We start from the raw sequence: 27,453 nt of genomic DNA, 5'->3' as shown, positions 1-27,453 counted from the left end.
TGTTTCCTTTCTTCTGCGTACATTGGGTCTCATTTGCCCTTTTTATTTCAGCTTTTTGAGGTGCAAGTTGAAGTCACTGATGGGAGCCCTTTCTTCTTTTCTCGCATAGACATTTAGCGCTAAAAACTTCCCCAAGGTCTGCCTCAGTCTCTCCACAAATTCGGATGATTTTGTTTTATCTTCATTCAGTTGAAATGACTTAGTAATTTCCCTCTTGGTTTCTTCTTTGACCCAGGGGTTACTTAGAAGTAGGTTACCAAGTTCCCAAGTATTCTGACAATCTCCAGATACCTTTCCGTTACTAGGTTTTGACTGAATTTCATTGTGGTCGGAGAACATACTTCGCATGACGTTAATCCTTTAAAATTAGTGGAAATTTGTTGTAAGGTCCAGAATGTTGTCTGTGTAGCAAACGTACTTAAAAATACCGTGTATTCTGCTGGAGCGTGTGCTATAAACGTCAGTTACGTCAGGTTCTTTGATAATGTTGTCAAGTGTCCTACCTTCTATCAAAGTCTCGCCGATTTTTTATCTCTTCTGTCAATTAAAGACAGACAAGCGTTGAAATCTCTGACTAATGCTGGATTTGTCTGTGCCTTCTTGTATTTCTGTCATTTTTTTTTTATTTCATGTATAAATTAGTCCTGTTATCATTCTGAAGCAACCCTCATCCCCAGTGACGGTCTTCGCTCCAAAATCCGTTGTTTCCGGCCTGTCTTGTTCCTTGAGCCTCTTTCTCTGCCTTCCTCTGGGTCGGGGGAATGTTTTGTACAAGTCGGTCTGTCTCCTTCTTTGACTTACTGTCTGTACTTCTTCTCGTGCTGTTTTGAGGGCTGTTGAAGGACTCGCGTGCCTCTTCCCGCAGCCTTCTCGCGACGTGGGGCGTGAGAACCCCGCCGCTCCGAGCTCCCCTTGGATGTCACTTTGTGCACGCGAGGAGGCTCGCGGCCTGCTGCTGTCACGTGAAGAGATTTCAAGAGTCGGGGCTTCCCTCCGCTCTCCATGCGCCCATTTCCACTCGTGCGCGTCTGGAGCCGGCCTCACCTTCTGAACGTTTCCACGGGGAGTGGGGGGCGCTGGGGGTTGTGTTTGGTTGCTGCTTCTGTACTTTGCAGGCCTCCGTGGTCGCCAGTGAGCGTCCGCTGTCACCCCATCCTGCGCCTCTGGCCATGTGTCTGGTTGTCTCTGGCCGCCGTATCTTAGGATGTGTTGTTCCTGCTTTAGGGCACTTGGGTTCCCGTGCACTCTGGTGTCATTTTCCTGACTTACCTTTCACGTTCGGTAAGGTTTTCATCACCTTTCAGGATGTTTTTCTAAAGGGATTTTTTTCTGCCCTCCCATGTCGACAGTCCATGGCGGAACAAGCACTCACCGCGAGCACGGTGGCGGTGGCCCGGTGGTCAGTGGCCGGACTGCGCCCAGGTGGGCCCTCCTTCGCGCCACAGCCACGAGTCTCTTGGGGAGAGACTCACGTGGGTCCGCTCAGTTCCTCTCAGGCCGTTGGGCAGAGGCCACCGTCAGTTCCCCCTCACGTGGACAGCCCGTGACGTGGCGGCTGACTTCATCCATCTTGTCAGCACGTGAGTGAGTTAATATCCGAGGTGGGGCACAGACACCGTGTGCCCCTTTCCACTGAGGGAAGTCCAGCTCGCAGAGGGGAGGGGAGGGGAGGTGCCACGGTCACACGGCGAGTGGGAGGGGCAGCCACGATCGGAGCCCAGGTCCCCAGCTCAGTCTCTGCCGCTCCCCCAGCCGGCCGCCTGTGTCCCCGTGAGCGCTCCACTGTACCAGCTTGTCTGGACGGGGAGGGGGGGCTTCCTACGTGACCTGGTGCCATCCGCGTCATTGCGCTGAGGGTGGCTGGCTAGGGGACACGTGCTCCAGCCCATCTGGCCCGGGCCCTCGCGGGACGTCCGGCCTTCAGAGCCATTTGGGGGCCCCTTGCACTTGGCCTCCTGCCCCTGGGAGCCAGTAGGAGGGAGGTGGCCCGGCCCCCACGGTTGTCCCCACCTTCCTCCCGGGATGGGAAGGAGGCCTGGGCCGGGAGCGGGACGCCAGACGGAGCCTGGCCCTGTGCCGATGACCTGTGGGCCCCCTGGGCACCCACCTGTGATGCACGAGGCTCGTTGGAAATGACCCTGGGCCCTTGCCGCCCATGTGCGCCCTCCTGCCCCTCCCTCGTGAGGCCGTGGGAGCAGCTGCACAAACCGGGGCGAGGCACGAGGGATGCAGAGCCGTATAAATAGAGTAATAATAATAACAACTGTGGGCTCGGAACCGATCTGCAGCTGCTGGGGCGCCTGGCCTCGCCCCCCCCCCACCCCCCAGAGCACGCTGGGGAGAGGTCGCCCCTCGCCGGGGACGGTAACTCCAGCAACGCCGGTATAATTAGAACATGCGGTATTTAGCCGTTTCCCGGCACAATTGAGCGGGGATAATTGGGGGAGCTATTTCCCTCCGCCCCGTGCTGGACATGCTTTTTGCCAGCTCGGCGTTTGCAGCTTCGTGCTGGGACGGCCTCCTCGGCGTTCCGTCCAGCTCGTCCCGATCCACTGGCCACCACGTCCCTCTGCCTGTGCCCAGGCCTGTTTGGGTCCGCCTACGCCGAGTACCGGGGTCACCCTCCCCCGCCGCCCGCCCTCCCTGAGGGACAGCAGTGGACGGGGACACACACCAGAGCCGGAGGCTGGCGGGGCATGTGGGGGGACGCCTGGGGGGCAGCGGTGGGAAGGGCCTCCTCGCCCAGCCCGGCCTACAAGGTGAGGAGACACAGGACAGTCACAGTCGGGGAGGGGGGAGGGGGGCAGCAGGAGCGGCCAGGTGGGGGCTACGCGGAGGAGGGATCCAGGGCCGAGGGTCGCCTCCGTGTCCCCACGCGGGGCCCGGGTGGGCCGGGCCACTTACACCACGACCGACCGCCGCCCCGGTGCGTGGTTCTGGGTGGGAGACCCGCGGGTGCCGTGGCGGGCATCCCAGGGGCCCCAGTCCCGGGGCCAGGCGGCCGGCCGGTGAGGCCCACGAACTCGCACGTGCCTGTGGCAAGAACAGCGCGTGTGATGAGTGCCCTGTGTCAGAAGTGCCGCTCTCGGAGACCCAGTTCGCGTCGGGCTGGCCCTGGTTACGGAGACGACGTGCGGCCGCAGTAAAAAATCCACAAAGTGCACAAAGCCGTAAGGAGCCACGTTTCATCACAGCTCCCTGAGCTAACCACTTAGGTTTTGTGGTTTACGCGCTTTTTCTCTGTGCGTGTAGAGCCGTGTCATGTGTGAGCGTGACCCACTGCGGTGCGTGCTCAGGGGGCTTCCTCCGGCACGGAAGTTCAAGGCGACTTCCTGGCGGACGTGGCGAAGCCGCCGTTTGCGCATCACCGGTGGGCGTGTGCCGGCTCGGGCAGCGCATCGGGCCCTCGCCCGCGGAGCCAGAGCTCCCTCGCAGCCTGGTCAGTGCGCGCAGCTGGGGTGCGCGGCCTGGGCCGCCCCTCTGCAGGGCGGGCTGGTCCCCGGAGGAGGAAGCGCCTGTGCTCCTCGTAGAAGGCTCCTCCCCTAGACAGGGCCACGGCCACCCACCACCCACCACCCACCACCGAGCGCGTCCCGCCGAGCGGGGGCTCTCACACCCAGCGGACGCGCGGGACCCGAGCTTCGCCAGAGCGCCCCGGGTCACCCAGGGCCGGCACCGGGAGGAGGCCGTCCAGGCGGAGGGGTCAGAGCAGAGGCGTTGGGAGGTCACGTCTGAGCGGGGGGACGGCCGCTCAACCCCAAAGACCCGGGGTACGCGTGCGTGGCGGCGGGAAGGGGGTGCCCGGCACGCGGCAGGCGTCTGCGCACGCCTGCCCACACCGACCACCCCGCGTTGTCCCCGCGGGGCCAGCATCTGGCCGCGGAGCCCGGCCGGGACCCGGCTGGAGAGAGGCCATGCCTGTGCTGTGCCCGGGCTCCCAGCCCCTGCCTCGCACACAAAGTCCCGGGGGCGGCGCCGAGGACGGGGCCGGGATGGGAGCGGCGGGCTTCGCGGGACGCAGGGCCGCCTGGAGCTGTGTCCGCTCAGGTGCCTGCCGCCCCCAGATCCGCACGTGAGCCTTCATGCGACTGAAGACGGCCTCCGAGCAGCCGGCCTCCCCCGGGCCTTGCAGCCACCAGCTTCCCACCTGCAGCCGGGGAGCCAGTGAGGGAGTGGAGGGCCGGCCTCGGGGCATCTGAGCGCGTGGGCGAGGTGAGCCCCGGGGTGGCGTGGGGCTGCTGTTATTGTCCCCACCCTCCCCGTCCTGACTCCCGCCGCCTCTTCCCCGGGCATCCCGGGAACGGAGGGAGACGGTTCAGGGAGTCACAGAGATGAACGGACCGTCGCAACCGCGGCCAGCGCTGTGCAGGAGGAGGGGGCCCTGTTCCGGCGGGGGGGACAGCCGTGAGCGAAACCCACCTGTGCACCTGACCTTCCAGGAGGCGCCGGGACACAGAATGCCAGGCCCGGGTCACTCGTGACTCGCACGTACCCCTTCCCGGGCGGGCTTGTGTCTCGGGAGCAAAGGCTGGCAGTTTCCATGAGGCCCATCGGTTTGTCCGTCTTCATTCTGTTCTCCGGACTGTGCTTTCTGTGTGAAGTCTGACAAGTCCTCCGCCTGGTCTTAGGTCCTGAAGTGTCATCTCTGTGCTGGAAGGTTTTTATGTTTTATGCGTGAGTCTGTGATGGGCTTGGAGTTTAGTTCTGCCTGAGGTGTGAGGTTTAAGTCAGAATTCTTTTCAGTTCTCTCGTCTTCCTCCGTGGGGCAGCTCTGGCACTTGCGTTAAGAAGGTTGATTGGGGGGGGCCTGGGTGGCTCAGCCAGTTGGGCGTCCAACTTCGGCTCAGGTCGTGATCTCGCGGTCCGTGAGTTCGAGCCCCGTGTCGGGCTCTGTGCTGACAGCTCAGAGCCTGGAGCCTGTTTTGGGTTCCGTGTCTCCCTCTCTCTGCGACCCTCCCCCATTCATGCTGTGTCTCTCTCTGTCTCAAAAATGAATAAACGTTAAAAAAAAATTTTTTTTAAAAAGAAGGTTGATGGGGCACGTTAGTGTGGACCTCCGTCAAGGCCCCCACGTGTGTGTTCTGCCCCCAGGACGGGACGGCGCCGCCTGTCCCACTCGGAGGCCACGTGGGCCGTGCGCGCCCATCTGCCAAGGGTTTTCTTCGGGAATGGAGGTCGCGTTTTGTCAGAGGCGTTCGTTTCCTGTGTCGGCAGTGGGACTGGGTGCCCTGGGGTTGTGGTGACGCGTCCTGACTGGTCTTCAGCGCACCGGCCACACGCAGAAGTGCCTCGCGCGTGGTCCTGGCGTAGTCCCCGCTCTATACTTCCCGACCACGTTAGCTGAGCTCTGTTGAGGGTCTCTGCACCAAGTCCACTTCTCTCTTCCTCCTGTGCGTGTGTGCCATTTCTGGTTTGCTGTCGGGCGGACACGCCTGTGCGCAGGAAAGTACTCTCTCTGCTCCGTCTGAGGGTCTCTGCACCAAGTCCACTTCTCTCTTCCTCCTGTGCGCATGTGCCATTTCTGGTTTGCTGTCGGGCGGACACGCCTGTGCGCAGGAAAGTACTCTCTCTGCTCCGTCTTCCGGAACAGACCGTGGAAAATGGGCGTTAATTCTCGTTTAAATGTCTGATAAAATTCTTCGGTGAAACCACGTGGGACTGGAGATTTCTTCTTGAGCGTTTTAATTACAAATTCGGTTTCCTAAATGGCCGCCGGACTGGTCGGGTTCACTGCTTCATCTTGACCGAGCCCTGGTGCTCCGTGGTGTTTAAGGGACGCTCTGTTCCCAGCTGTCAAGTTTATGGGCATAAAGGGTTTTTAAGTGTTTTCTTATTATTCTCGGAACAGCTCCAGGATCTCATTTCTGGTATCGGCAGCTTCTGTCTTTTCTCTTCCGTCAGTTTTGTTGCTGGTTTCGAAGGACCGGCCTCTGGTTGCGATACCCCCTCTCCTGTCGTCAGTTTTGTTCATTCCTCCTTGATCGCGACCCTTCCCTTCTCTGCCTCTCGAGGCAGAGCCCCGACACCTGGCGGGTGGTCCCTGGTCTCCAGCAGGGCACCCCGGGCTCTGTGTCCCCCCCGGCTCGGCCCGCGGGGTCACGGAAGCACGCCGCGTCATCTCATGTGTCTCTCGTCACCGAGCTGGGACCCAAGTCTCTGTGACTGTCCGCCGTCTGTTTTCAGGCCCCAAGATGCTCCCGTCGTCCTGCGTTTCCCTCCAGCTGCCGTCAGCCGCTTCCTCGGGAGTCGATGGGGCCTTGTGACAAGCCGCCATGCCACCGTGACACAGAGACGATACCCCGCTCCCAGAGTCTTGAGAGAGCGGTGTTCGCACTGCCTGTTTGGTCATCTTGTTGCGTTGTCTAAATCTTGCTCGGGTGGGGACGCGAGGACCCGCACCTCGCTATGGGTCTCATCTCTGGATTCTTCCCGTGCCTTCGTTCGCGGGATTGCCTTCGGCTCCCTCAGCAAGCGGTAGGCTTGCACTCGACGGGAATCCCCTCCCCCCGTGCCGTCCCGCGGGCAGTCGGGGGCTTGGGAGGGGGCCACCGAAGCGGGGGCAGTTCCCTACTCAGGGTATCTCACAAAGGGCCCGCCGCGTGCCGTCCCGCCAGCTGGGGCGCCACAGGCTGGCATTTAACGAGCCCCTTTGGAGCCACTGCGTGCTTCGTCTTCCGCCGACGCACAGCCCCGGAGCCCCCCGGCGTCCCCGCGCGGCCCGTCTCCGCAGACTCGCGCCGTGGCGGACAGACCTGGCCGTCTGGGTCCCGGCCGAACGCTTCGAGGCAGGCCCAGCTCCGCCGTCTGGAGGGAGGGGAGGCCTGGAGGCGAGTCCAGGCTGAGGTGTGGGCGCCGGACCGCGCTGACGGCCAGCCAGGGGCCACCGGGGGTCTCACTGTGGCGGAGTGCCTTGCTCGCCACAGGGCGCCTGCCAGCCACACCGTGGCCTGTCACTCCCAAACGCTGGGGGCAGAGGAGGCAGAGACACAGGCCATAAATATTTCCAGCCACAGCCAACGCGTCTTACTGGGCAATTTGCTTTTTAAAAAATTGGTCTCTAATTTTAAGCGAACAGCCCCTAATTAGAGTGATTTACAAGGTACCTGGGGACCGGGTGGTATTTGAGCACGGTGGAGCCTAGCAGAGATTGATCGGCATGGCGTGACCGGGGCACATGCTGGCAGCCACACGGCTCCACGCCGCCTCTGAGCAAGGACACGGCCCTTCCCACGGAATGGGCCGGCGTGGCTGGGGGCGGGGGGCGGGTGGCTCACAAACCCTCTGCTTTGAGAAGGCCGCCCTGGTCACGCCTCCTTCCTGCACGCCCCCAGCCGGCCCCAGGGCACAGCCAGTGTCTCTGTGGCCGTGCGCTCGCCTCCTGAGTGCCGGACAGGTGCACTGAGGTGCCCAGGATGGGCCTCGCGTGGGCGAGCGTCAAGTGACGATTGTTCGAGACACGGCCGCAGTGCTGGCAGCCGCGAGGGATGTCTGATGTGTGTAAAGCATGGCTAGGGCCCCACAGCCCAACGGGGATCTGGAGAGACACCCGGACTGAAGGCCACCTCGGGCGGGCAGGGGTCCCAGCCAGGCGCAGCGCGGTGTGGAGGGACCCCGCTTCGGAGGAGGGCTGCCACTCAGTTGCCGAGCCAGGCGGGCGCCACGGCCTCCCTCAACGCCCCCCCACCCCTGGCCCGAGCGGTGCCCTGCGTCTGCTCCCCGCCCCTCCGCTGCCGGAGGATCAGCCCCTCTGACATTTAGGGGAAATTTTCACAATTGAGCAGAAGGCAGAAATGAAAGGATTTTCTCGGTAAAAGGTCAGAGTGGTTTCTCTTACTTTTGTTTAAAAATGGTCCGTGTTGAACTGTGACAAGCCTAAACGTGCGGACGTGCAGGGGAGCAGGGTGGGTGCCCTGGGGAGGCAGCAGAGGCCGTCCGCGCGGCACACAGGCGGGGGCCGCTCAGACGCTGGGCGCCACGAGCTCCGACGGCCGCCGGGAGGGCTCGTGGGACAGGACGGGGGAGCAGGCAGGCCGGCACCGGCTCCTTCCTGGGGTCTCGGAGGGAGAGACCACCGCCTCCCAACAGGCGCATCCAGGCCTCCCTTCCCGGGCGGAGGTCGGTGTGCGGGCCGGGCGTGTGGCCCGCCGCGTGCAGGGGTGAGCCGTGCACACGGGCGGAGCCAGGCAGCCCCCGCAGCTCCTGGGAGGAGGGCGGCCCCGTCAGGCTGTGGGGCAGACGGGGGTTTAGTACACGCGCCCAGCCCTGGGGGAGAGTTCCCACGCTGTGCAGTTCACCCCGCGGCTTGCTTTTTGGCGTATTTGGTGTCTTCCAAGCTGTGCCGCCACCACGACCCGATTTCAGAGCTCTCGTCGGCCCACCAAGGACCCTCACGCCCGCTGGCAGTCCGTCCCGTGCCCAGCCCAGCCCCTGGCAGCCACTGATGTACTTTCCATCTCGCGGACTCGCCGTTCTGCGCGCTCCCTACGGGCGATCTGACGCACGCGTGTTGTTCCGTGTCTGGGGTTCGTCCCTGGCGCAGCAGGGCTCCGTTCTTTTCGTGGCTGAGTAACAGTCCGCCGACGGACTCCGAGGGCGGCGTGCGCACCCCGGCTGTTCCGCGTATCGTGGCCGGGAGCGGCTCCTCCCGCGGAGAAGCAAGGCCCGCGAGCGGGGTTGGCCTCCCGGCAGGGCCGCCGGTGGGAACCCCCTCCGTTCTGTGGCCGGCGCCGTGTGACGGAGGAAACGGGATTGAGCACCAGGGGGCACGGCCGTCCGCCCGGGCGCAGAGCAGCTCTCCGGGGCGGCTCCGGCCCCTCGCCCGTTCGTCTGTAGCGTCGGGGGGTGGGGCGGGGCGTCAGCTGCCGTCACGGTGGCCGGGCCCTGAGGACGGGGAGGGCTGGGCAGACCGACAGAGGGCAGCTGGGCACCCGGAGCCCACGCCCCACGCCCCACATCCCGCCTTCTGGACCCCCGCCGGGGACGGGGTCTCCGTCCCTCCCTGTCCTGTGACCGAAGGGCCCTGGGGCAGGGGCGGGGGGACCCCGCAGGCCACCGCACCCCTGACCGTGTGTCCTCTGTGTCTCCCACCCACCCTCCAGGCCACGGGACCCTCGGGCGCCAAGATGCAGCTCCTGGAGACGGCCTTCTCACGCACGGTGCCGGAGCTCATCGAGCTGCACCTCCTGCGCCAAGACAGCATCCCCGCCTTCCTCAGCGCCCTCACGCTCGACCTCTTCAGCCGCCAGACGGTGGCCTAGCCCGCGGCTCACGCGCAAGAGGGCAGCCGGCAGGTCCCGGGCCCACCCCGCCTCCCGCCACACGGCCCCACAGACCCAGGCGGCCCGCACCTGTGGCCGGCAGGGGAGAGGCCGCACCCTCCTTCTCGCCCAGGACGTTCGGTGCCGCCGCTCCGGGGGTGGCCCGGGGGGGGGGGGGGCCCGCTTCCGGCCCCCTCCCCAGTGTGTACCCCGCCCACACGCCGCTCAAACCCGGCAGAGTCCCTGCTCCGTATGAAATAAAGTTTGCTCCTCGGCCACCCCGCCGGCTCGCTGTGTGCGTCTGAGAGGACGGGCTCGCCCTGCCCACCAGCCCTCGGTTTGGCCCCGGGGCGGCCCCGGGACACCAGGGGACGGTGGGTGGCAGCCCAGGAGCCACCGCCCCCAGCAGAAGAGAGGGAGCGGGTGTTCAGGTGGAACAGAGTGGCCGAGATACGTCCCCTGCCCTGGACTCCGCCCCCCCACGCCCCCACCCTCCCCCGCCAACGGACCCACGATGACGCTCGCACTCTGCGGCCCCAGGTGCTGGCCGGAAGGGCGGCTCCAGGCCCCGTGTGGAAGTGCTGGCAGCCAGCACCCCAAACCCCAGGCCCCTACGGGCAACGCTGGTGGTTCCGGCCACGTCCTCCTTCCTGTGGTGACCTCAGGACCGGCAGCCTGCACACGCCTGGGCACCCGGGACAGGGATGGGGATCACGGCACACGGGTCGGCCTTCTCCCCGGACCCCTGGGCACAGGGACGGGGGCCGCCTTTGTGGGAGGGGGTCCAGCTGCCAGCCCCGGGGGGACCTTGGCCTCTGTACTCACAGCTCCGGGCCTGGGGGGCCCACTGACCAGGGGTTTGGGGGGCTACGGAAGTCCTGGAGTGGTGGCCCACCCCTCCCCCCAGCACGGGATGTTGGGGGACAGAAGACGGGCCGCCTGGCGTTGGAGCGCCCGAGTGCCACCTCATTGACGTGCACGTCTCAGCACTCCAGGCCTGTCACCGGTCATGGGGACAATGAGTCCTGACGTCAGCCACCCGTGTGGCTGCATCGGCAGTGCCAGCCCGTGGCCGGCAGCCTCACCGTGGGCAGACGGAGACACGGCCCGGCCAGGCCCCAGGGCCACCAGCAAGGCTGGCTGCCGGTCCACCAGGCTGTCCTGCCTGAACCCGGAGCCCCCCTGGCTTCCCTGATCACAGCACAGCCCAGATGGCTTTGCTGGTCACCTTGAAACTGAGAACACGGGCTCGGGGTGGTGACGTGGCTTCCCAGGGCCACAAGCCAGTGGGAATGGGGACCCCGGTCCAGCTCGGGGCCTTTCTGCCCTCCACGGGCTGAGAGCACCGGCTTGCCCATGCAGACGCCCGAGGCTCCCCTGCCCCACGTCCTGTCTCACCGACAGCACCCATTTCCAAACCCGCTCCCCCACGTGGGAGGCTTGCCAAACCCCGCGGAGCAGCCCCTTGGGAACTGGGAGGAAGCTCCTGGGGGTCCTGGCTTCTGCAGCAAAGACCACCCACCCCCGTGCTGGGTTTCAGGCAGACGTCAGAGTGGACTCCCTCCCGGGCTCTGTTCTAGGGCCTGGTCCCTGAGCTCGTGTTCCGCACCATCAGAAACCCGCAGGGTAGTGGTGGGGTGGGGCGGGGGGGGGGGTGTTGCTGAGGCCCTCTGGGCTTGGCCCTGCCCTCCCCGGATGTGGGGGCCCCAAGCCTACAGCGGGAACCGTCCCAGCCTTGGTGTGAGGAAAGGCCCCCGCACCTGTTGGAGGCTCCAGCCTGGAGGGTGTGGTGGGCGGGGAGGCCGGCCTTCCCTTCTTCTTCTCTGCCCCGTGGAGCAGACGGAGGGCCGGCCGCTTGTGCACAAGAAGGAAGCGCTCAGTTCAGAAGGCCACGCAAAATCACCAGCCCCTAAAAATGCTGTGCGCGGCCCCTCGCGCACGGGCAGGAATACACACACCAGCACGTTCCCTGTGTGCAGACGGTGCTTACCAGGGACAGGCACCCCCCAGGGCAGTGGGCGTGGGGCTGGTTCTCGCTCAGATGGCTTAGGTAGGGGTGTCCGGCCGGGCCCTGACGGCAGGTGGACCTCGAGGGACGGGGATGTCCTGGATCGTGGGCCAGGGCAGAAGCTCTTGACCTCTGCCCCGTGGGCGGCCGAGGGAACATCCGTCCGCAGTGGGCCACGGAGGCTGGATGCCCCCCGAGGGGTGCTGGTTGCTAGGCCAGCCCAGGCCAAAGAGGAATATTCTGGAAGGATTTGGGTCAGAGCTGAGGAATCGGGCTGCATGGTGCCACGGCCCCATGGCCACCAGCTACCCACTGCCCGACACAGGCCACGAGGCCCCACGGCTGCAGGGCTCCACCAGCAACCTCCAAGATGGTTCCTAAACCGTCCCCGAAGCTTTTGTCCCCTCTCGGGTTAGGGTGCCTGGCTGGGTCTCGCGTTGGCACAGCCCGCTGTCCCCACTTCTGCAGGACGGGGTGGGCGCCGGGCAGCTCAAATCCAGCAAAGGCCTCCCCTCAGGTGCAGACGCCCAGGCACGTGTCCCATCCCTGCCACGGTCCCCAGCTTCCTCCCTCCACAGGTAGAGGGTCTCCCAAGGCCCCTTCCAGACGCCGACGCACGGGCCAGCCTGGGCTGGACGGCGGCTGTGCTCCGTCCGATTCCAGGGTTTTCCTTTCCAGAAGGGAGCAGGAAGATTCAAACAGTGGGAGCGGGAGCACAGCTCCTGCCAACGTCCCCCGGGGCTGGCCCCGTTCCCGCTGCTGGACTCGGTCCAGTCCCCTCGGGGCCACCCGGGGAGCCGGGGGAGGCGCAGACGGCCACGCGAGCCTGGGCCCACCGAGGCCCCGGCCGCCAGGCCACAGAAAGTTCTGGTTCTGGCAGATCCCCACCCCTGCCAGCTCATCAGTGGGCACCCGACACTAAATGGTTCTTAAGCCGCTAATGACTAATTTTAAGGGATTAGTGCCACAGCGATAAACTCTAATTGCCAGGATGTAACAGGATTTGTGTGCGACAGGCGGCTCCCAGCTTCCCCGAGGCTCCCAGGGGGGACAGCGCCGCCTGCCGGGGCGTCCGCCGGACCCCCAGCCGCCGCCAGCACCCGGCCCCCCTCGGCATCCACGGGCCGCCAGCACCAGAGCCGGTCAGGGACGCAGGTTCTCGGTTCTCGGGTCCCGCCTGGACCCGCTGAATCAGAATCTGCACGTGACGCGACCCCCAGGCGGCTCTCGTGCCCGGTGCGAGGCCGTGAAGCTCTCACCCCACGGGAACCCACCAGTTCACCAAGCTCCCTCCCGCCTGTGGGCTCCCCACAGGGGCCCGTCCAGAGAGGGCAGGCCCCGGTCTCCGCTCACACGCGTGCACGGGCCGGGCCCACACCCCGTCAGGGGCTGAGTTGAGTTCCCCAAATCCACAGGTGGAAGCCCGGGGCCCGGAATGTGATGTACTTGGAGACGGGGGTCTGAAGAGGGGGTTAAGGTAAGAGGAGGTCACGACGGTGGGCCCCAACCCAGCAGGACTGGGGTCCTATAGAAGGAGGAGATCAGGACACGGACGCGCGCGCAGAGGGACGACCCCGTGAGGACACGGGGAGAACACGGCGTCTACGCGCCACGGAGGGGCTTCAGGAGGAAGCAGCCCTCCCCACGCCCGGATCTCGAACTTCCAGCCTCCAAGACGTGAGGAATCATTTCCGTTGTTTCAGCCGCTCAGTATGTGGCGGCATTTGTTACAGCGGCCCAAACTGACCGCTGCCGCCCCCGTCTCCTGAACCCGCTCCGTTCTCCCTTACGGCACCTCTGGCCCCCGCCATCTTCCTCACGCGTAGTTTATCAGCAACACACACGTTACACAGTTTCCATCAGTTTCCATCAGGCTCGCATGGTCTCGGGAACCCACGGGACTGTCCCACAGAACATGCAAACCACACACACACACACACACACACACACACACACACACGTGTGACTTGAAATTTAGTAGCCACATTTAAGAAGTAAGAGGGGCACCCGGCTGGCTCAGGCGGTTAAGCTTCCGACTTCGGCTCAGGTCATGATCTCGCGGTTCGTGGGTTCGAGCCCCGCGTCGGGCTCTGTGCGGACAGCTCGGAGCCTGGATCCCGCTTCCGATTCTGTGTCTCCCTCTCTCTCTGCCCCTCCCCCGCTCACGCTCTGTCTCTGTCTCTCTCTCTCAAAAATAAACATGAAAAAAAAATTTTTAATAAAAAAATAAAAAGAAACAGGTGAAGTTAAGTTTAAGATACAGATCTTATTTAAACCAACGATTCCAAAAGGTTACTTCAATGTGTAATCAGTGTAAATAATTAACGAGACATCACTTTACTGTGTTTTTACCGTCCCCCGCGTCTGGGAAATCCGCTGTCTTCTGTCCCACTTGCCGCCCTCCCCCGTTGGGACAGGACCTTGTCGTGTCCACCACAGGTCACTCGGGGTCTCACTGTGCGTGCGAAGGGCCCTGTCAACTAAGAGAAGTGGCTGTCCCAGCAGGTGACCTGGCAGTCCATGGGGACCCGGAAGAACCAGGGGGCGGTGAGCGGCGTCCCCCACAGACAGGGACCCAGGGCGCCCCCCCCGGAGCCCGGCCTGGGCGCCCGGTGGCCCTCCCACGCTGGCTCTGCCCCAGCCTACACAGCTCCCGGTCTCCCCACAGTGAGCCTCAGTCTCCACACCTCGAAAATGGACTGCCCGCTGGGGGCCGCCCTCCCCCTGCCCGGTCGCTGCCCCCTCCGCCCGCCAGGGCTCCCTGTGTGGTCTCGTGAGTGTAACACCGTAATTAGCCCAATTACCAACAGCCGTCATGACTCTTTTCTCCTTTTTTTTTTTAACTGAAAATGGAAATTAAATTTTGCAGCAGGTTTACAGGCTGTTAACGGAATTCACTAATCAAACCCCAACACCAAGTCCTTGAACATGAGAATTTAAAAAGGTCTGCATTTGCATATTCATGTTTTTAATAGGGTTCAGAAGGTATATTTGCAACTGATGAAAAGGATTAATTAAACCTAATTTGCATCGGTGGCACATCTTAACCCCTTCTGAGCTGGCCTGAGGCTGGCTTGACCAAGGGTCTGAGGGTGAAATGCGGGCCAGGGGGCCAGAGACGCCAGCCTGCGCCCTTCCTGCGGCCGCATCCCGGGATCCTGGGTCCCCGGGGCCCCACGGCTGCCACGCAGGGAACCAGGCCCCAGGCTCGTGACCCTCTCTCATCGGCGACCCTGGCAGGAGGCAGCGGTGGTGTTTTCTGCTTAAAAAACACACGTACGTGGGGGGTTTGTTTTTCTTATTCATACCAGCCATTGTCAAACATTTGGAAAATGCAGGAAAGTCTCAGGAAGAAAAGGAACATAATCACTGTGCACTTTGGCTGGCGCGTCTTCCGGAACTTTCCCCTTGAGCGTGTGTGTGCACGTGGGTGCACAGCGTGTCGTGACGCTTCTGCGCGCCCGGCCCCCGCGTGTTCTCTTTGTCGGATCCCTTTTGTCGGGACGTCGGTTTCCCCCTCTGGTTATGATTACTTTGCAGCAATCGCCAGTAATGCCTGGGGTCAAAGGGCAGCTGGGGGGTCAAAGGGCAAGGACGTGTGCAGGGCGGGCGTCCTAATGACCGGTCCTGGGTTGACGTACCCACGGTGTCATCCCGCGTGACGGAGGAGAAACTGAGGCTCAGAGATGTGAACACAGCAGAGGTCAGGTGTGAGGTGCGTGCAGAGATCGGAAGAACGTAGAATCTGCCGTCGGCCTAACGATCAAGTATTTGGTGTGTTTTTACGTCGGTGCCGAACAGCGTGGGCATCTCGGGAGCAGCAGACACTCGGGTGGCCCCCCCGCTGCAGCCACGGCCGGCGTCCTGGGAAGCAGACCCGTGGGCTGGGGGACACGCGCCAGCCGGACAGGCTCACTGCCCAGGGAGTGGCCCTTCAGCACCGGGAACACACAGGTCACAGGTGAATGAGTCACTGGGGACAACGCCAGTGTGTGCGAAGCCCCAGGCACACGGCGATAGGAGGAAGAGGGCCCCTCGCCTCCGGGGGACGCTACTTGTCAAGGAGGACGTGCTGCTGAGGGGCCCACGGCCCCAGGTCCCCGCGGACGGTGGCAGGGGGCGGCCCGACACGGACAGACCAGCTCCCCCATGGCACTTCACTGGGAGGCATACGGGAGAGAAGTGGGTTCAAGGAGAACCCAGATCCTGCAGGCGAGGCCGATGGGAGGGCGTGGGAGGGAAAGTCGTGGCCACCGACCGTGGAGAGATCTCGGGGCGACGCGAGAACAGAGAAAACCAGGCGTCGCCGGTAACTGGTTTCAGCGAAAGAAACTGTAAGGCTTTTCTTCCTTACCGAGGGGCCTCCGCGGACGGGACAGGCCACCCGGTGGGCACAGCTCCACACGGTCATGAACCCGTGTCTTAGCCTGCTGGAGCCGCCTGACTAATGTCCTGGACCGGGGGCCCCAGCAACAGACGTTCAGGTCACGGGGTCAGGGACCAGCAAAGCCGGTTTCCGGTGGAGCCCCTGGCCGGCCTTGTCCTCGTGAGGTCGGAGAGGGCGCTCGGGTGTCCCTTCAGGTGTCACCTCCTGGAGGCCCGTCTCCAGGCGGTCAGGTGGGGTCAGGGCCTCAGCACGTGGATTGTGGGGAGACACAGCGCGTAGGCTGTACCTGGTTGTAAAGGCGCTTCGAGCAAATCTGGTATCTTTAGCTTGTGATTTTAATTAAACATGTAGAAGCATTTGATTAAAGTTTGTAATCAATATCTAAATATCTGGGAAATTTTATTGGTTAATTTTTCTAGTTGGGATTCATTAATTGTGCAAGTGTTTAAATATTTAGGGAAATATGCTTAATAGATGCATCAGATTAGCAATATTAGGCACCACGCGGTGAGCGGGGAGACTCCTCTCCCCCGGATACAGAGATCCCGCCGGGAAGCCCGGGGTGTGCGGGTGACAGCTCATCTCCGGGGCGGCCACGACCAGCCTCCGAGGACAGGGCCCCGTGGGGCGGCCGAGGCACCGGGCCGAGCTCGCTCCTCGGCCACGGTGACCGTCCCCTGCGTCTCCATCGCCAGCCCAGGGTCCAAGAAGGTCACGACGTCACACTGTGTGACGGGCTGTCCCTCCGAGCACCCTGGGCCCAGCAAGTGGCTCCCGGAGCTGCATTTCTAGCCTTGACTCAAGACCCGGGACAGACTCAACAGACAGCAGGCCGGGGAGGGTGCGCTGGGCAGCCCCCCCCCCAGAAGCCGGCAGGCAGGCGGTGGGGGGGGGATGGGGGAGCCCTGACCCCGCCTCCCAGCTAAGGGAACCAGGCTGTGAGAAGAGACCCTGCAGAGGAAGCGGGGTGCGGCTGGCTTCTGCCCTTCAAAACTGGGCGCCGAGAGGCGGGGGAGGGGGAGGGGGGGACCCAGACCGGATGGGAGGGCGGATCGGAGCTTCGGGTCTCCAACTCGCAGCAGGCGCACGTGGTGGCCAGGGCAAGACCCCCGCCCGCGGGCGCTCAGGGGCCGCTCAGACCCCCCCCCCCCAGGTGCCGTCCAGCCTGGAGGCGCGGGAGGCCGCGAGCTCACGGAGAGCAAGCCCCCGGCGGGAAGCAGTGAAGGCGGTTTGAGTAGCACCGAGCGTAGGCATCGCCGCAGGCGCGTCCGTTAAGCGGCAGGAAGCGTCCGTCATTCCTCTCGATGGACACGGACTGTTCCGAGACGCTCGGGCCTCAGAAACGTGCATCTCTGTTCATTAATGTGGTCCCGTGACATGTGACGCGCTGGGTGACTCATGTGCGCACTCATGTGCGCGCAATGGGACCTCGCAGGCCCACCGCCCCCTCCCAAGGTCACCGCGAGGAACCCCAGTGCCTTCCGGTTCCGACTCCGCCGCCTCCGGCTCCGCCCCGAGGCGGCGCCGCCCGTCCTCTCGCCCGAGGGTCACACGGCGCAGAACGGCACGCGGCTCGGGGTGCGCTCGCGCTTACGGTGCGGGACCCACGCGTGACGCCCGGCGGTCTGCCGGGGCCGCCGTGCCCCGCGGTGACACCGTCCGGCCTCCGGGCACAACTCCACGGCGGGGAGCTTCCCAGCACAGGTGTACCCGTTCGCGCGTCACGTGGACATCCGGCCGCTTTCCCAGGTTTCGCTACTAAAAGCCACCTGGACGACCCAGCGCGTGCCTCGTCGGGCTCAGGATCAAGTGTTTCTTCAGGGTTTATCGAGGATCAGAAGGCTGGGTCGAGGGGTCCGCCGGCATCGGGCTTGGGGACAGGAAGCCCCGCGACTTCGGGGGCGCCGGAACCTGTGCCCCATCCCCTCCACGCGGGGGCCGGGTCTCCGCACACCCCATGAGCTGCTCGGCCCCGCCTACTTCCCACTCCTCTGCGGGCTGCGGGTCTCCCGCGGCCCTGGCCCCAACGCTCTGTGCATCGATGCCTTGCTGGTTTATCCGTGCAAACAGCTCCTCCCACCATATGACTCACCTTTCCCCTTTTTAGGTTATTTTTCCATACACGAAGCTCTCGACGCTAATGCAGTCAAAGGTCTGCCTCTCCCGTGCGCTCGGCACCCCCTCCCCACACAGGGAGGCCGTGGGGACGCCGCGCGCTGTCGTCTGCAAGCGATTCTTATTTATGGAGTGAGACAGAAATCCAATTTCGTTTTTTCCACACGAATAACTAATTGTCTTGGCCGCGTTTGGCGCACGGCCCCCTCTCCCCCGCGGTCTCCCCGCCCACGCCACCGTAAATCAGGTGTCCGAGGACCGGCGGGTCTCCCTCGGGGGCCATTCTCCCCATCCCCCGGCACCAGGCCCCTAGACCCCGCCACAGAGCCACCCCTGGTACTGAGAGACCCCACAGCGAGGTCGCCGCTGCAGGATGGTGGGGGACGCTCTGACTTCTTGCAGTGACTCTGTGGCCTCATTTTCAAGAGATCACCTGTCAGGGCACCTGAGTGGCTCAGTGGGCCAAGGGTCCGACTCTGGCTCAGGTCATGATCTCCGGTTCCTGGGTTCGAGCCCCACATCAGGCTCTGTGCTGACAGCCCGGAGCCTGCTTCGGATTCTGTGTGTCCTCTCTCTCTCTCTGCCCCTCCCCTGCTGGTACTCTCTCAAAAATAAATAAAACATAAAAAATATAGTAAAATAAAACAGAGAGCACCTGTGAAGCTTCCCGGCCGCGGGCTGCAGGCGGGTCACAGGTGGACCCTTCTCCAGCATGAGGCCGGCCACCCTATCCCCGCTCCGGAGCGTTTTCAATGAAGCATGAAAACATGAAAAAAGATGCACAAATCCCAGCGCAGTTCGGTGACCCCTCCAGGCGCTCAGCCCCCAACATGGAACATTGTCTGAACACCAGAAACTGTCGCCTCCTTCCGACCCGGACAGGCCCTGCCGGTGACCTCTCGCCCCCGGAGAGGCCCGGCCCACTTGTGGACTTTACACGAACAAAATCAGACAGGAAAAAAACACACACTCCTGCCCTCGAATTAATATTTCACTACGTTTGCCCCATCCCACGTCTCTGCCACGTCTCCACGGGCACACGCCCAGCAGCACTGCGTTGGGCCACCGTGGAGGCCACCGAACGGCCTCCGGAGGGGTCGGGCCACCTCCGATCCACGGACAGCCAGCGTCCTGGTGACCACGTCCCCAGGGACGCGTGGCGTCTGCCCTCCTTCCCAGCAACCCTCATGAGCGCTATCCCAGCCGGCTTTAATTTGGGCTTCCCCGGCCAGACGCTGCCGCCCTGCACGGTGCCCGCCGTTCCTGCGGGAAGGAAGGCCCGCCCCGCGGCCGGCCAGGTGGGCTCCCGCTAACTGGCCACTCCCGGGCGAGCCTGCCGCGGCCTGTTTGCCGCGGGCCCCGCCCTCCACCCGCAGACCCCGCGGGCCCCGCCCTCCACCCGCAGAATCCGTGGACCCTTCCCTCCACCCGCGGGCCCTTCCCTCCACCCACAGACCCGTGGGCCCCACCCTCCACCCGCAGAACCCGTGGGCCCTTCCCTCCACCCGCAGGCCCTTCCCTCCACCCACAGACCCGTGGGCCTTTCCCTCCACCCGCGGGCCCCACCCTCCACCTGCAGAACCCGCAGGCCCTTCCTCCACCCACAGACCCGTGGGCCCCGCCCTCCACCCACAGAATCCGTGGGCTCCGCCCTCCATCCGCAAAACCCCACGGACACGAGGCTCTCACGGGCGTGCGGCCCCCAGGACGGGCCCCCCCGGCCTCGCCACGCCGCCCACCCCCTGCGCGCTGAGGACCTGCCTGGGGCGCCCCGGTGAGTTGTGCTCGTCTGTCTCCCGAGGGGACATTGGTCTCCCCCCGGAAGCTCGCTTCCCTGCGGGATCTGAGAGCTGCCGGCCTCCGGTTCGCTCCGCTTTGCGGCCGCGGGGGGACGGGGTGGGCCTCGGAGCCCCTTGCGCGCGGCCAGGCGTGGGAAGCGGGGCTTGGCCTGTTGCCCCCTCACTGATTGGTAGGAGCCCCTGCTGCACTGCGGGCGCGAAGCTTCTGCCGCTAGGCGTCCTGGCCTTCGGCGCTCCGGCCGCGGGCCTCCCTCTGGTCGTGCTCCTTCCCGCGCCCACAAGTGCCTCGTTCCCTGCAGCGCTTAGCGCTTCGCGAGGGATCCGAGAAGCCTTGCGCGCCCAGCTCTGAGCACCTTCTAGCTTCTTCCCGGAAACCGCGCCTTAGCTTTCGCGCGGAGAGCCGGGCCCACCTCAAATCGAAGTCACGTGTGGGCGAGGGGAAGGCTCCTTGTTCCCTCCGTGGGATCCAGTGGCTCCTCAACCACTGACGGATGGGGAAGGTGGTCCTGTGACACTGCCCGCGACGTGTCACGGGGCCGGAGGGGGAGGCCCGGTTCTGGGCCCGCGGATTCCGGCCTCTAATGCCTCAGCTTTACCTTGGGGCTCGAACGTGGCACTTAGGTTTGCTGAATTTGTTATTCCAACGGCTTGTAGATTCTTCTGGATTCACTGGGCTCGCAAGTGCAAGTCGTGTCCGCAAATCAGGAGGGCGCTTCTCCTCCCTTCGTTCATGGCTGGGACCCGCCGCCCGTGTGACCCGGGGGGAGGGGAGGGGGAGGCGGTGTTCCCCTGCTGCTTGCAAGAGGAGGGAGTGCGCATGTCCTCACCCGCGATGGTCCCGGTTGTTCTGAACCCCGAGTCTGACTCACCTTCCCCTCAGTCCGTAATTTGCAGCTTCTATTATGAACATTTGTGCTTTTCTGTACCTGGGGAGCTAACGCCATGGTTCTTCTACTTGGTGGACATGGTCAATTACGTCGCTGTTGTTATTGTTGTTGTTGTTTTTAACGTTGAACCAACCTTTTTATTCCTGGAATAAACCCCACCCGGTCCCGATAGACCGCCCTTTCTAGACGTTTCTGGATTCTGTTTGCTACTTTTTAAAGAAGGTTTTGGGTCTGTATGACCTGCAATTTCCATCTCTCTGTAGCCTCTTTGCCTGATTTGGCATCAGTCACGCTGGCCTCACAAGCTGAGCGCCGCCTGTCCCGAGCTTCCGAGGCGGCCGGTGTCCCGTCTTCCTTAAATACCCGGTGGCATGCACCGGGGCGGCCATCGGGCCTGGAGGCTCGGTTCTTTACTCCGTGTAGGACCGTCCAGCGTGTCTCTGCACCTGCTGCGTGAGCGCCGGGGGCCGGGCCCCACGAGGATCGGGGAATGTGTGAGCACGAGGCTGTCTGTGACGCCCCGTCGACGGCCCCTTGTCTCATTTATGACGTTGGTAATGTATCATTTCCCCCTCCTCCTCGGGCTGAAGATGTATTGATTTTATTGACCTTTCAAAGATCCGGGTTTTGGTTTCATGACTTTTCTGTTGTCCTTCCCTGCACCTCATACTTCTCCGTCCTGCGACTTGCTGTGGGGGCCACTTGGTCTCATTTTTCAAGTTGTGATCTGGGTCCAGTCAGAGAGAAATCACACGGCATTTTAAGGGGGGGGGGCGGGCAGGGAAGTGTGCAGGGAGGGCAGAGGGGTGCTCCCCCGGGACGCGGGACACCGGGAGGGGGCCGCGAACACACTGGGGGACACGGTCGGGGTGGGGGCGGGAGAGGCTCAGGGGGCAGCAGCCCGGTGCACCCCCACCCCCGTGTGGCCTCCTCTCTGGACGCCCCCCAGGCCCCCTCGGCTGCCCCCGCCTGTGCGGCCATCTGGAAACTTACGGGCACTGAGCTGGGGACAGAGCAGGACTCACTCGAGGAGGCAAAGGTAAGAAAACGTAGGGGGACCTGAGCGCGGTAGTTAACAGGATTTACTCAAGAGACACATACATGCCAATTACCTTTCATTCAAGCAGAGAACACGCCCGATGTGACATTTAGAAAGATTGGCAATATGTTGAAACACACACACAAATCGATGCTTACGATGCCAGATCCCGACACTGAAGCGTGGCTCGTAATTAATACGCATTTTATGATTAGACTTTTATTTTTTTAAACGTCTATTTTTTTAAGTTTTATTTATTCATTTTGAGAGAGAGCAGGAGAGGGGGGGAGAGAGAGAGCAGGAACAGGGGACGGACAGAAAGAGGGAGAGAGAATCCCAAGCAGGCTCCCTGCTGTCAGCACAGAGCTCCACACGGGGCTTGAGCTCACGACCTGAGCCAAAACCGAGAATCAGACGCTTCACGGACTGAGCCACCCGGGCGCCCCCTCGTTTTAGGATTAGACTTGTCAAGTAGTCTCCTACACAAGGTTTGAGCCAAAGAGGAAGTGAGAAACCACACTGAAACTCTGGACGGCCGGAGACAACGCGACACGTCTACACTTCGGGATTCAGCTGAGACGGCCAGAAGGAACGCGGGACCAAACAAGAAATAATAGAGCCGAGAATGTACACATCAGACACACCCAAAAGGATCATAGGAAGAAGGAATAAACAGAAGACAGAACTTACATAAAAACCACATGATCAGTGAGCCGCGTGGACTCGAGAGCTGGCTCCGTGGCACCAAGAGTGATGCGGACGGCGAGCAGAGCGTGTGTCCCCACGAGCCACCCAGATGGTCCTCGAGCCCAAGTTCGCATGTCACCCCTGAGGCAGGGGCGTGGGCCTCATGCGGAACCACGGACCTGGCGGTCCCCATGTGCGTAACCGGGTGCGCACCCACCTCTGGGGGCTCTGGGGTGGCCCCCGCCCCCCCAGCACCCGCCACACCGCGGGCCGCCCCGGGAGATACTGACGAGAGCCAGAATGTGAGAGGTGCTGGACCGAACACCCTGGGGCCACCCCCCTGCCAGGGGACGGCCCGCAGACCCTGCCCAGGAGGGCCGAGCCTGAGTCTTGGGTACAAAGTCCAACGGGAGTCCAGGAGGTGGGGGGGGGGGGGGGTACTGAACTGTGTGTCCCCCAGGGCGACAGGCGGTATGTTGTGCCCAGAGGGGCCCAGGTAGGGGTGGGGCAGAGACCCCCCAGCCTGACAGCGGGACTCAGGACGGGCCTCACCCTCCGTGAGTCGCTGAAGCAGAAAACGTTTCCATCCTTCTGTAGGAAGCGGTCTCAACGTCAGTCCTGGAAACATTGGTGTTTTCTTAAAATCCCTGGGGAATTCCTGGCACTGGTCAGCCCTGGGGAGGGTTTGCGGCCTGAATTTTAGACTCTGCGTGACCCCGAGAATGGCAAGGTCAGAATTCTAATTTAACCTGAGCCCATCGGCGCTACGGGTCTGCCTGAGGCAAACGGGTTTCTCTGAAGGAGCACATCTCAGCCCAGGCCTCAGAGAGCTCCAAGGTCAAGGTCAAACCTAGTTATTTAGGGATTTGTATGAAACACATACACATCGGAAATGTTTTTCAAATCTCAAAACCTCTAAGAGGGGCGCCTGGGGGCCTTGGTCGGGTAAGCGTCCGACTTTGGCTCAGGTCACGATTTCAGGGTTCACGGATTCGAGCCCCACGTTGGGCTCTGTGCGGACAGCTCAGACCCTGGAGCCTGCTTCGGATTCTGTGTCTCCCTCTCTCTCTCTGCCCCTCCACTGCTCACACTGTCTCTCGCTTTCTCAAAAATAAATGTTTTTTAAAAATTAAAATAAACCTACAAGAGTCGGGCAACATGCTGACGAGGCGGACACGACACAAGAAACTAGGTCTGTCGAGACTCCGGATGTGACTTAGCAGGAGCAGCGGGTAAGACAAACGTGTTTAAAGACACAAAATAGGGGCACGAAAGCATAACGCGGGAGAATAGAAAGACTGGGCAAGAAAGGCACAAACTAGGACGGATATGAGCAGGAACAAAACTTGAAATCCTTGGAAAGACTGAATGAACCACAGGTAGACGCAGCTGAAGGGGAAGTGAGAAAGCTGGGGGAGGAGACAGGCCTGGGGAAGGCGCCCAGCGGGCAGAGCAGGGGCGGGGCGGGCTGGGCAGGCGGCTGCAGGGGAAGCGGGTCCGAGGCTGGAGGAGGCTGCACAGAGGCGCAGGCAAGAAGCCCAGCCGTGGCCGTGGCCATGGCCGTGGCCGAGTAAGCAGGAAGGCCCGGAGGGCGTCAGGTCAGGGCGGTGGACAGAAGCTGTGTGAGGCTCTGTGCTGACAGCAGGGAGCTTGCTCGGGATTTTCTCTCTCTCTCTCTCTCTCTCTCTCTCTCTCTCTCTCTTCTCTCTGCCCCTCCTCCGCTCTCTCTCTCTCATAATAAACTTAAAATCATTTTTAAAACTTTAGATAAAAACAACAAGGTAATTCCAAAGAAAACGGGGGAAACGGACACCTAGGTGGCTCAGTCGGTGAAAGACCCGACTCTTAATTTCGGCTCAGGTCGTGATCTGAGGTCATGACCTCACAGTTCGCGAGATCGAGCCCTGCATCAGGCTCTGCGCTGATGGTGCAGAGCTCGCTTGGGATTCTCTCTCGCCTTCTCTCTCTACCCCTCCCCTGCTCATGCTCGCTCGCTCGCTCTCAAAAAAATAAGCTAAAAAAGAGAGAAATGGAGGGGAAACGACGAAATGGGAATGAATGAAGTGGAAAATGAAGGTACAGGGGAGGAAGGACAAAAATAAGGCTGGTTTGGGGGGAAGACTAATGTAGTTTACAAGCCTCTGGCAAGACCGATCGATTAAAATAATCATTGGAATAAAAGCCCTAGGACTGGAACAGAGGACACAGCTTCAGACAGCAGGACAGAGGCGAAGTTAACGAGGCGGGATCGCGAATATCTTTTTGCCCACAAGTTCGAAAATATAGATGAAACAGGTTCCCGGGAAAACGCAAGAGCCACAACCTGAATGGTGTGATAACAACGGCAAAACTCTCCTGTGTTTTAGAAACCTTCCCACAACGTGAAGACTAGCCTCAGCCTTTTTTACGGGAAGGTTCTAGCTAAACGTATTCAAGGCACAGGTGGTGCCGACCTTACTCAAAGTCTTTCGGAAAAGAGAACAAAAAAGAACATTCCCTAGCCGTTTCTGTGAGGGTTGGAAAATCTTCGTGCCCGTCGACGAGGACGGCAAGCAAAAGCACACTTAGCTGCAATCCCCGGTACGTATACATGCAAAATCCTAAAAATACGTATTTAGCAAACCGTCTGAGTAGCACTAAAAATCCGTGTCGCACACTGTCACCCCATTTGGTTTAACCCCGGATTGAGAGCCTGCTTTACCATGGATGTATTTATGCATTTCTCCATGGTTACAGGATAAAGGATAAAAAAAAAAAAAATCTTTGGTCATCTCGACAGGTGAAGGGAAAGCATTTAAGGGAAAAAATACCATCCGTCCTTACCACAAATGCCCAGAAAACCGAATTGTCCTCGAGCCTGAGCAACACTACCGGGCGGTGACTCGCTAGCCGTGCCCACGGGATTTTCGTGGGAGTGGACACGCTGACCCCAGAACTCGCATGAAGACCGAAGGGCCCGGAACGGCCGAAGCAGTTCTTGAAGTACTGGACGGGGGGCACTTGGCCTCCCCGCTAACAGGACACGGGGCAAGCCGCTAGTCAGGTACTGGAATAGGACGGACACCGTTCTGGATGACCAGCACAGGACCGTGAGCGGAGCAGACGTGACCTGTGTAAAGGCGGTTCTATCCCAGAGCCCGGGACCTGAGCCACCACCCAAACCCCACACCGATCCCGCCACAGCACCCGAGCCAGGTAGACCCCACCGAGGCAGGGAAGCCTCTGGAAACTGAGCGGATTTTGGAACCGCCACCCACAGAAGGAGCCAGAACCTGCGGTCTGGACCTAACCAGGTTGACCACAGCCACGTTCTCTAGAATATTGGGTGGCATTGAGAGTCTCAAAATGTCCAGGATGCGGTCCAGAGTTACCAGACTCCGAAGAGACACGAGAGGGGGGCCTGGGCGGCTCAGTTGGATAAGTGTTCGACGCTTGATTTCAGGTCACGTCGTGATCTCACGATTCGGGGGATCGAGCCCTGAGTTGGGCTCTATGCTGCCAGCCTGGAGCCTGCTTGGGATCCTCTCTCTCCCCCTCTCTCTGTTTCTCTCTGCCCCTCCTCCGCTGGTTCCTGCTCACTCTCTAAATAAATACATACATACATACGTACATAAATACTAAAAAGAGAGAGGAAAGAAAAGAGACGAAAATCTGACCAGTACACAGGGAAGAAGATAGCAGACCCCAATCCCGAGACTGTCCAGCCGTCGTGATCGTCTGATGACAGTGAAAAAAAGGGTTTTTTAAATATTTATTTTTGAGACAGAGAGCACAAGCAGGGGAGGGGCAGAGAGACAGGGGGACACAGAATCTGAAACGGGCTCCGGGCTCTGAGCCGTCAGCGCAGAGCCCGACGCGGGGCTCGAACTCACAGACCGCGAGATCATGACCTGAGCCGAGGTCGGCCGCTTAACCGACTGAGCCACCCAGGCGCCCCGAGGCTGTGATGATTTTGAATGGGTTCTTTTCCCACGTGGTTCTGGTGGTCATTGCTAATACACCGAAGCAGGGTTTGTCTTGGAAGATATCTTTCCCTTTTCGAGTTTATGTTTTAGCTCACATGCGGTAAGATTCACTTTTTCTGGCATAGGATCGTACGAATTTGGCAAATGCACGGAGTCACGTCGCCACGCCCAAAGTCAACCTGCTAACCCCCTGGCGTCAGCCCTTCGTAGCGAGGCTTCCTCTGCCCTGCACCCCAGCACCCGCCTGGCTCCCCATTCCCAGAGGCAGCCACCCGGCATCATTCCTTCGCGGGGCCCCGCCTGCAGCCTGGAGGTCTGGCTTTTCTCAGTGCAACGCCTTTGAGAGCGACTCTGGGAGCGGGGGGCGGGGGTGTCCTCCCTCTGACCGGGCAGGCTCCCTGGAGCGGGCGTACCACATCGGCTCACCTGCTCGCCAGCTGAAGGACGTTTGGGTTTTGTGGGTTTGAGGGGATGGAGAATAAAGCCACGATAAGCTTTCAGGTACAGATCTTTGTGTCATTTTTATTTGCGTAATTAGTGTGTAATTGCATAACTTTTCGGCTTTCTCGGGTCGGTGCCCACGGTAGGATCACCGTCTGCCGGGGCCGTTGTACGTTTCTGACATGCTGACGCTGCGGTTGGGAGCGGAGGCGCCGTTTTGCACCAACGGTCACCTTGACTGCGTCTCCCAAAGGGCCGATGCGCTCGTTTGCCACCCGCCCAGCCTCTTTGCAAACACGCGTGTTGAGAGATTTCCCCCGGCCGGCCCTTGAGCGCTCTTTGTTCGGGACCCAAGTTGGCTGTGTCTGCGAGTGGCCCGTCCCCTCCCAGACTGGGGGCTCCCCTCCTTCCCCTGACAGTTTCATCCCCAGGGTTCATCCGAGTCACCAGCCCTTTCCCGTGTGGACTGTGCTTTTGCACGTAATTCTGAGCTCCCAAAGACCCTCTGGTATGTTTGCTTCTCAAAGTCTTTGCTCTGGGTTTGACATCCGGGTCTGCGATTTCGGTTTACGACGGGAGGACAGATCCAGGCTCCGTGAACTTACGTTTTTCGCCAGATTGGAGGAGTTTGGGCTGTGGTTTCTTCAGGTATTATTTCCTGTGCTGCTTTCTCCTTTGGGGACCCCGCCCACAGAACGCCACACTCTGGCGTTGCCTCTCAAGTGCTGGAGACCCCCTCGTGGTTCCGGTCTGTTCCGTCCGCCCTTCGGAGCCTGGGATTGCTCTGGATCCTTCTTCGGGTTTCTCGGTCCTGCCCCTCTCATCCCTGCGCTGCTCCCGAGACCATCCCCTGAGCGCGTGGTTTCAT

At 61.7% G+C, this 27,453-nt stretch overlaps 1 protein-coding gene and 1 long non-coding RNA gene across 9 annotated transcripts in view; both read left to right on the top strand.

Annotated features, from left to right (window-relative positions):
- MAD1L1 (mitotic arrest deficient 1 like 1) overlaps positions 1–27,453 on the top strand; it is a 362,570-nt gene that overhangs the window by 309,404 nt on the left and 25,713 nt on the right. For 7 of the 8 annotated variants that reach the window (XM_045048076.1, XM_045048078.1, XM_045048075.1 and 4 more), the window contains one exon: positions 9,099–9,535. The exons of the other annotated variant lie outside the window; for it this stretch is intronic. In XM_045048076.1, coding sequence (XP_044904011.1) covers positions 9,099–9,257 — 159 coding nt within the window. In that variant the 3' untranslated portion in view covers positions 9,258–9,535. Of the gene's footprint in view, positions 1–9,098; positions 9,536–27,453 lie in introns of those variants that run through there. 8 annotated transcript variants of the gene reach the window in all.
- On the top strand, positions 19,548–26,644 carry LOC123382636. The gene is made up of 2 exons (XR_006591285.1): positions 19,548–21,007; positions 26,270–26,644. It is a non-coding gene; the product is annotated as an uncharacterized LOC123382636 (long non-coding RNA).

Source organism: Felis catus, chromosome E3 (assembly GCF_018350175.1).
Source record: "Felis catus isolate Fca126 chromosome E3, F.catus_Fca126_mat1.0, whole genome shotgun sequence".
Classification (NCBI taxonomy): domain Eukaryota; kingdom Metazoa; phylum Chordata; class Mammalia; order Carnivora; family Felidae; genus Felis; species Felis catus.
Note: the sequence above shows the minus strand (reverse complement) of the source record. Positions and strands in the feature narration are given on the sequence as shown.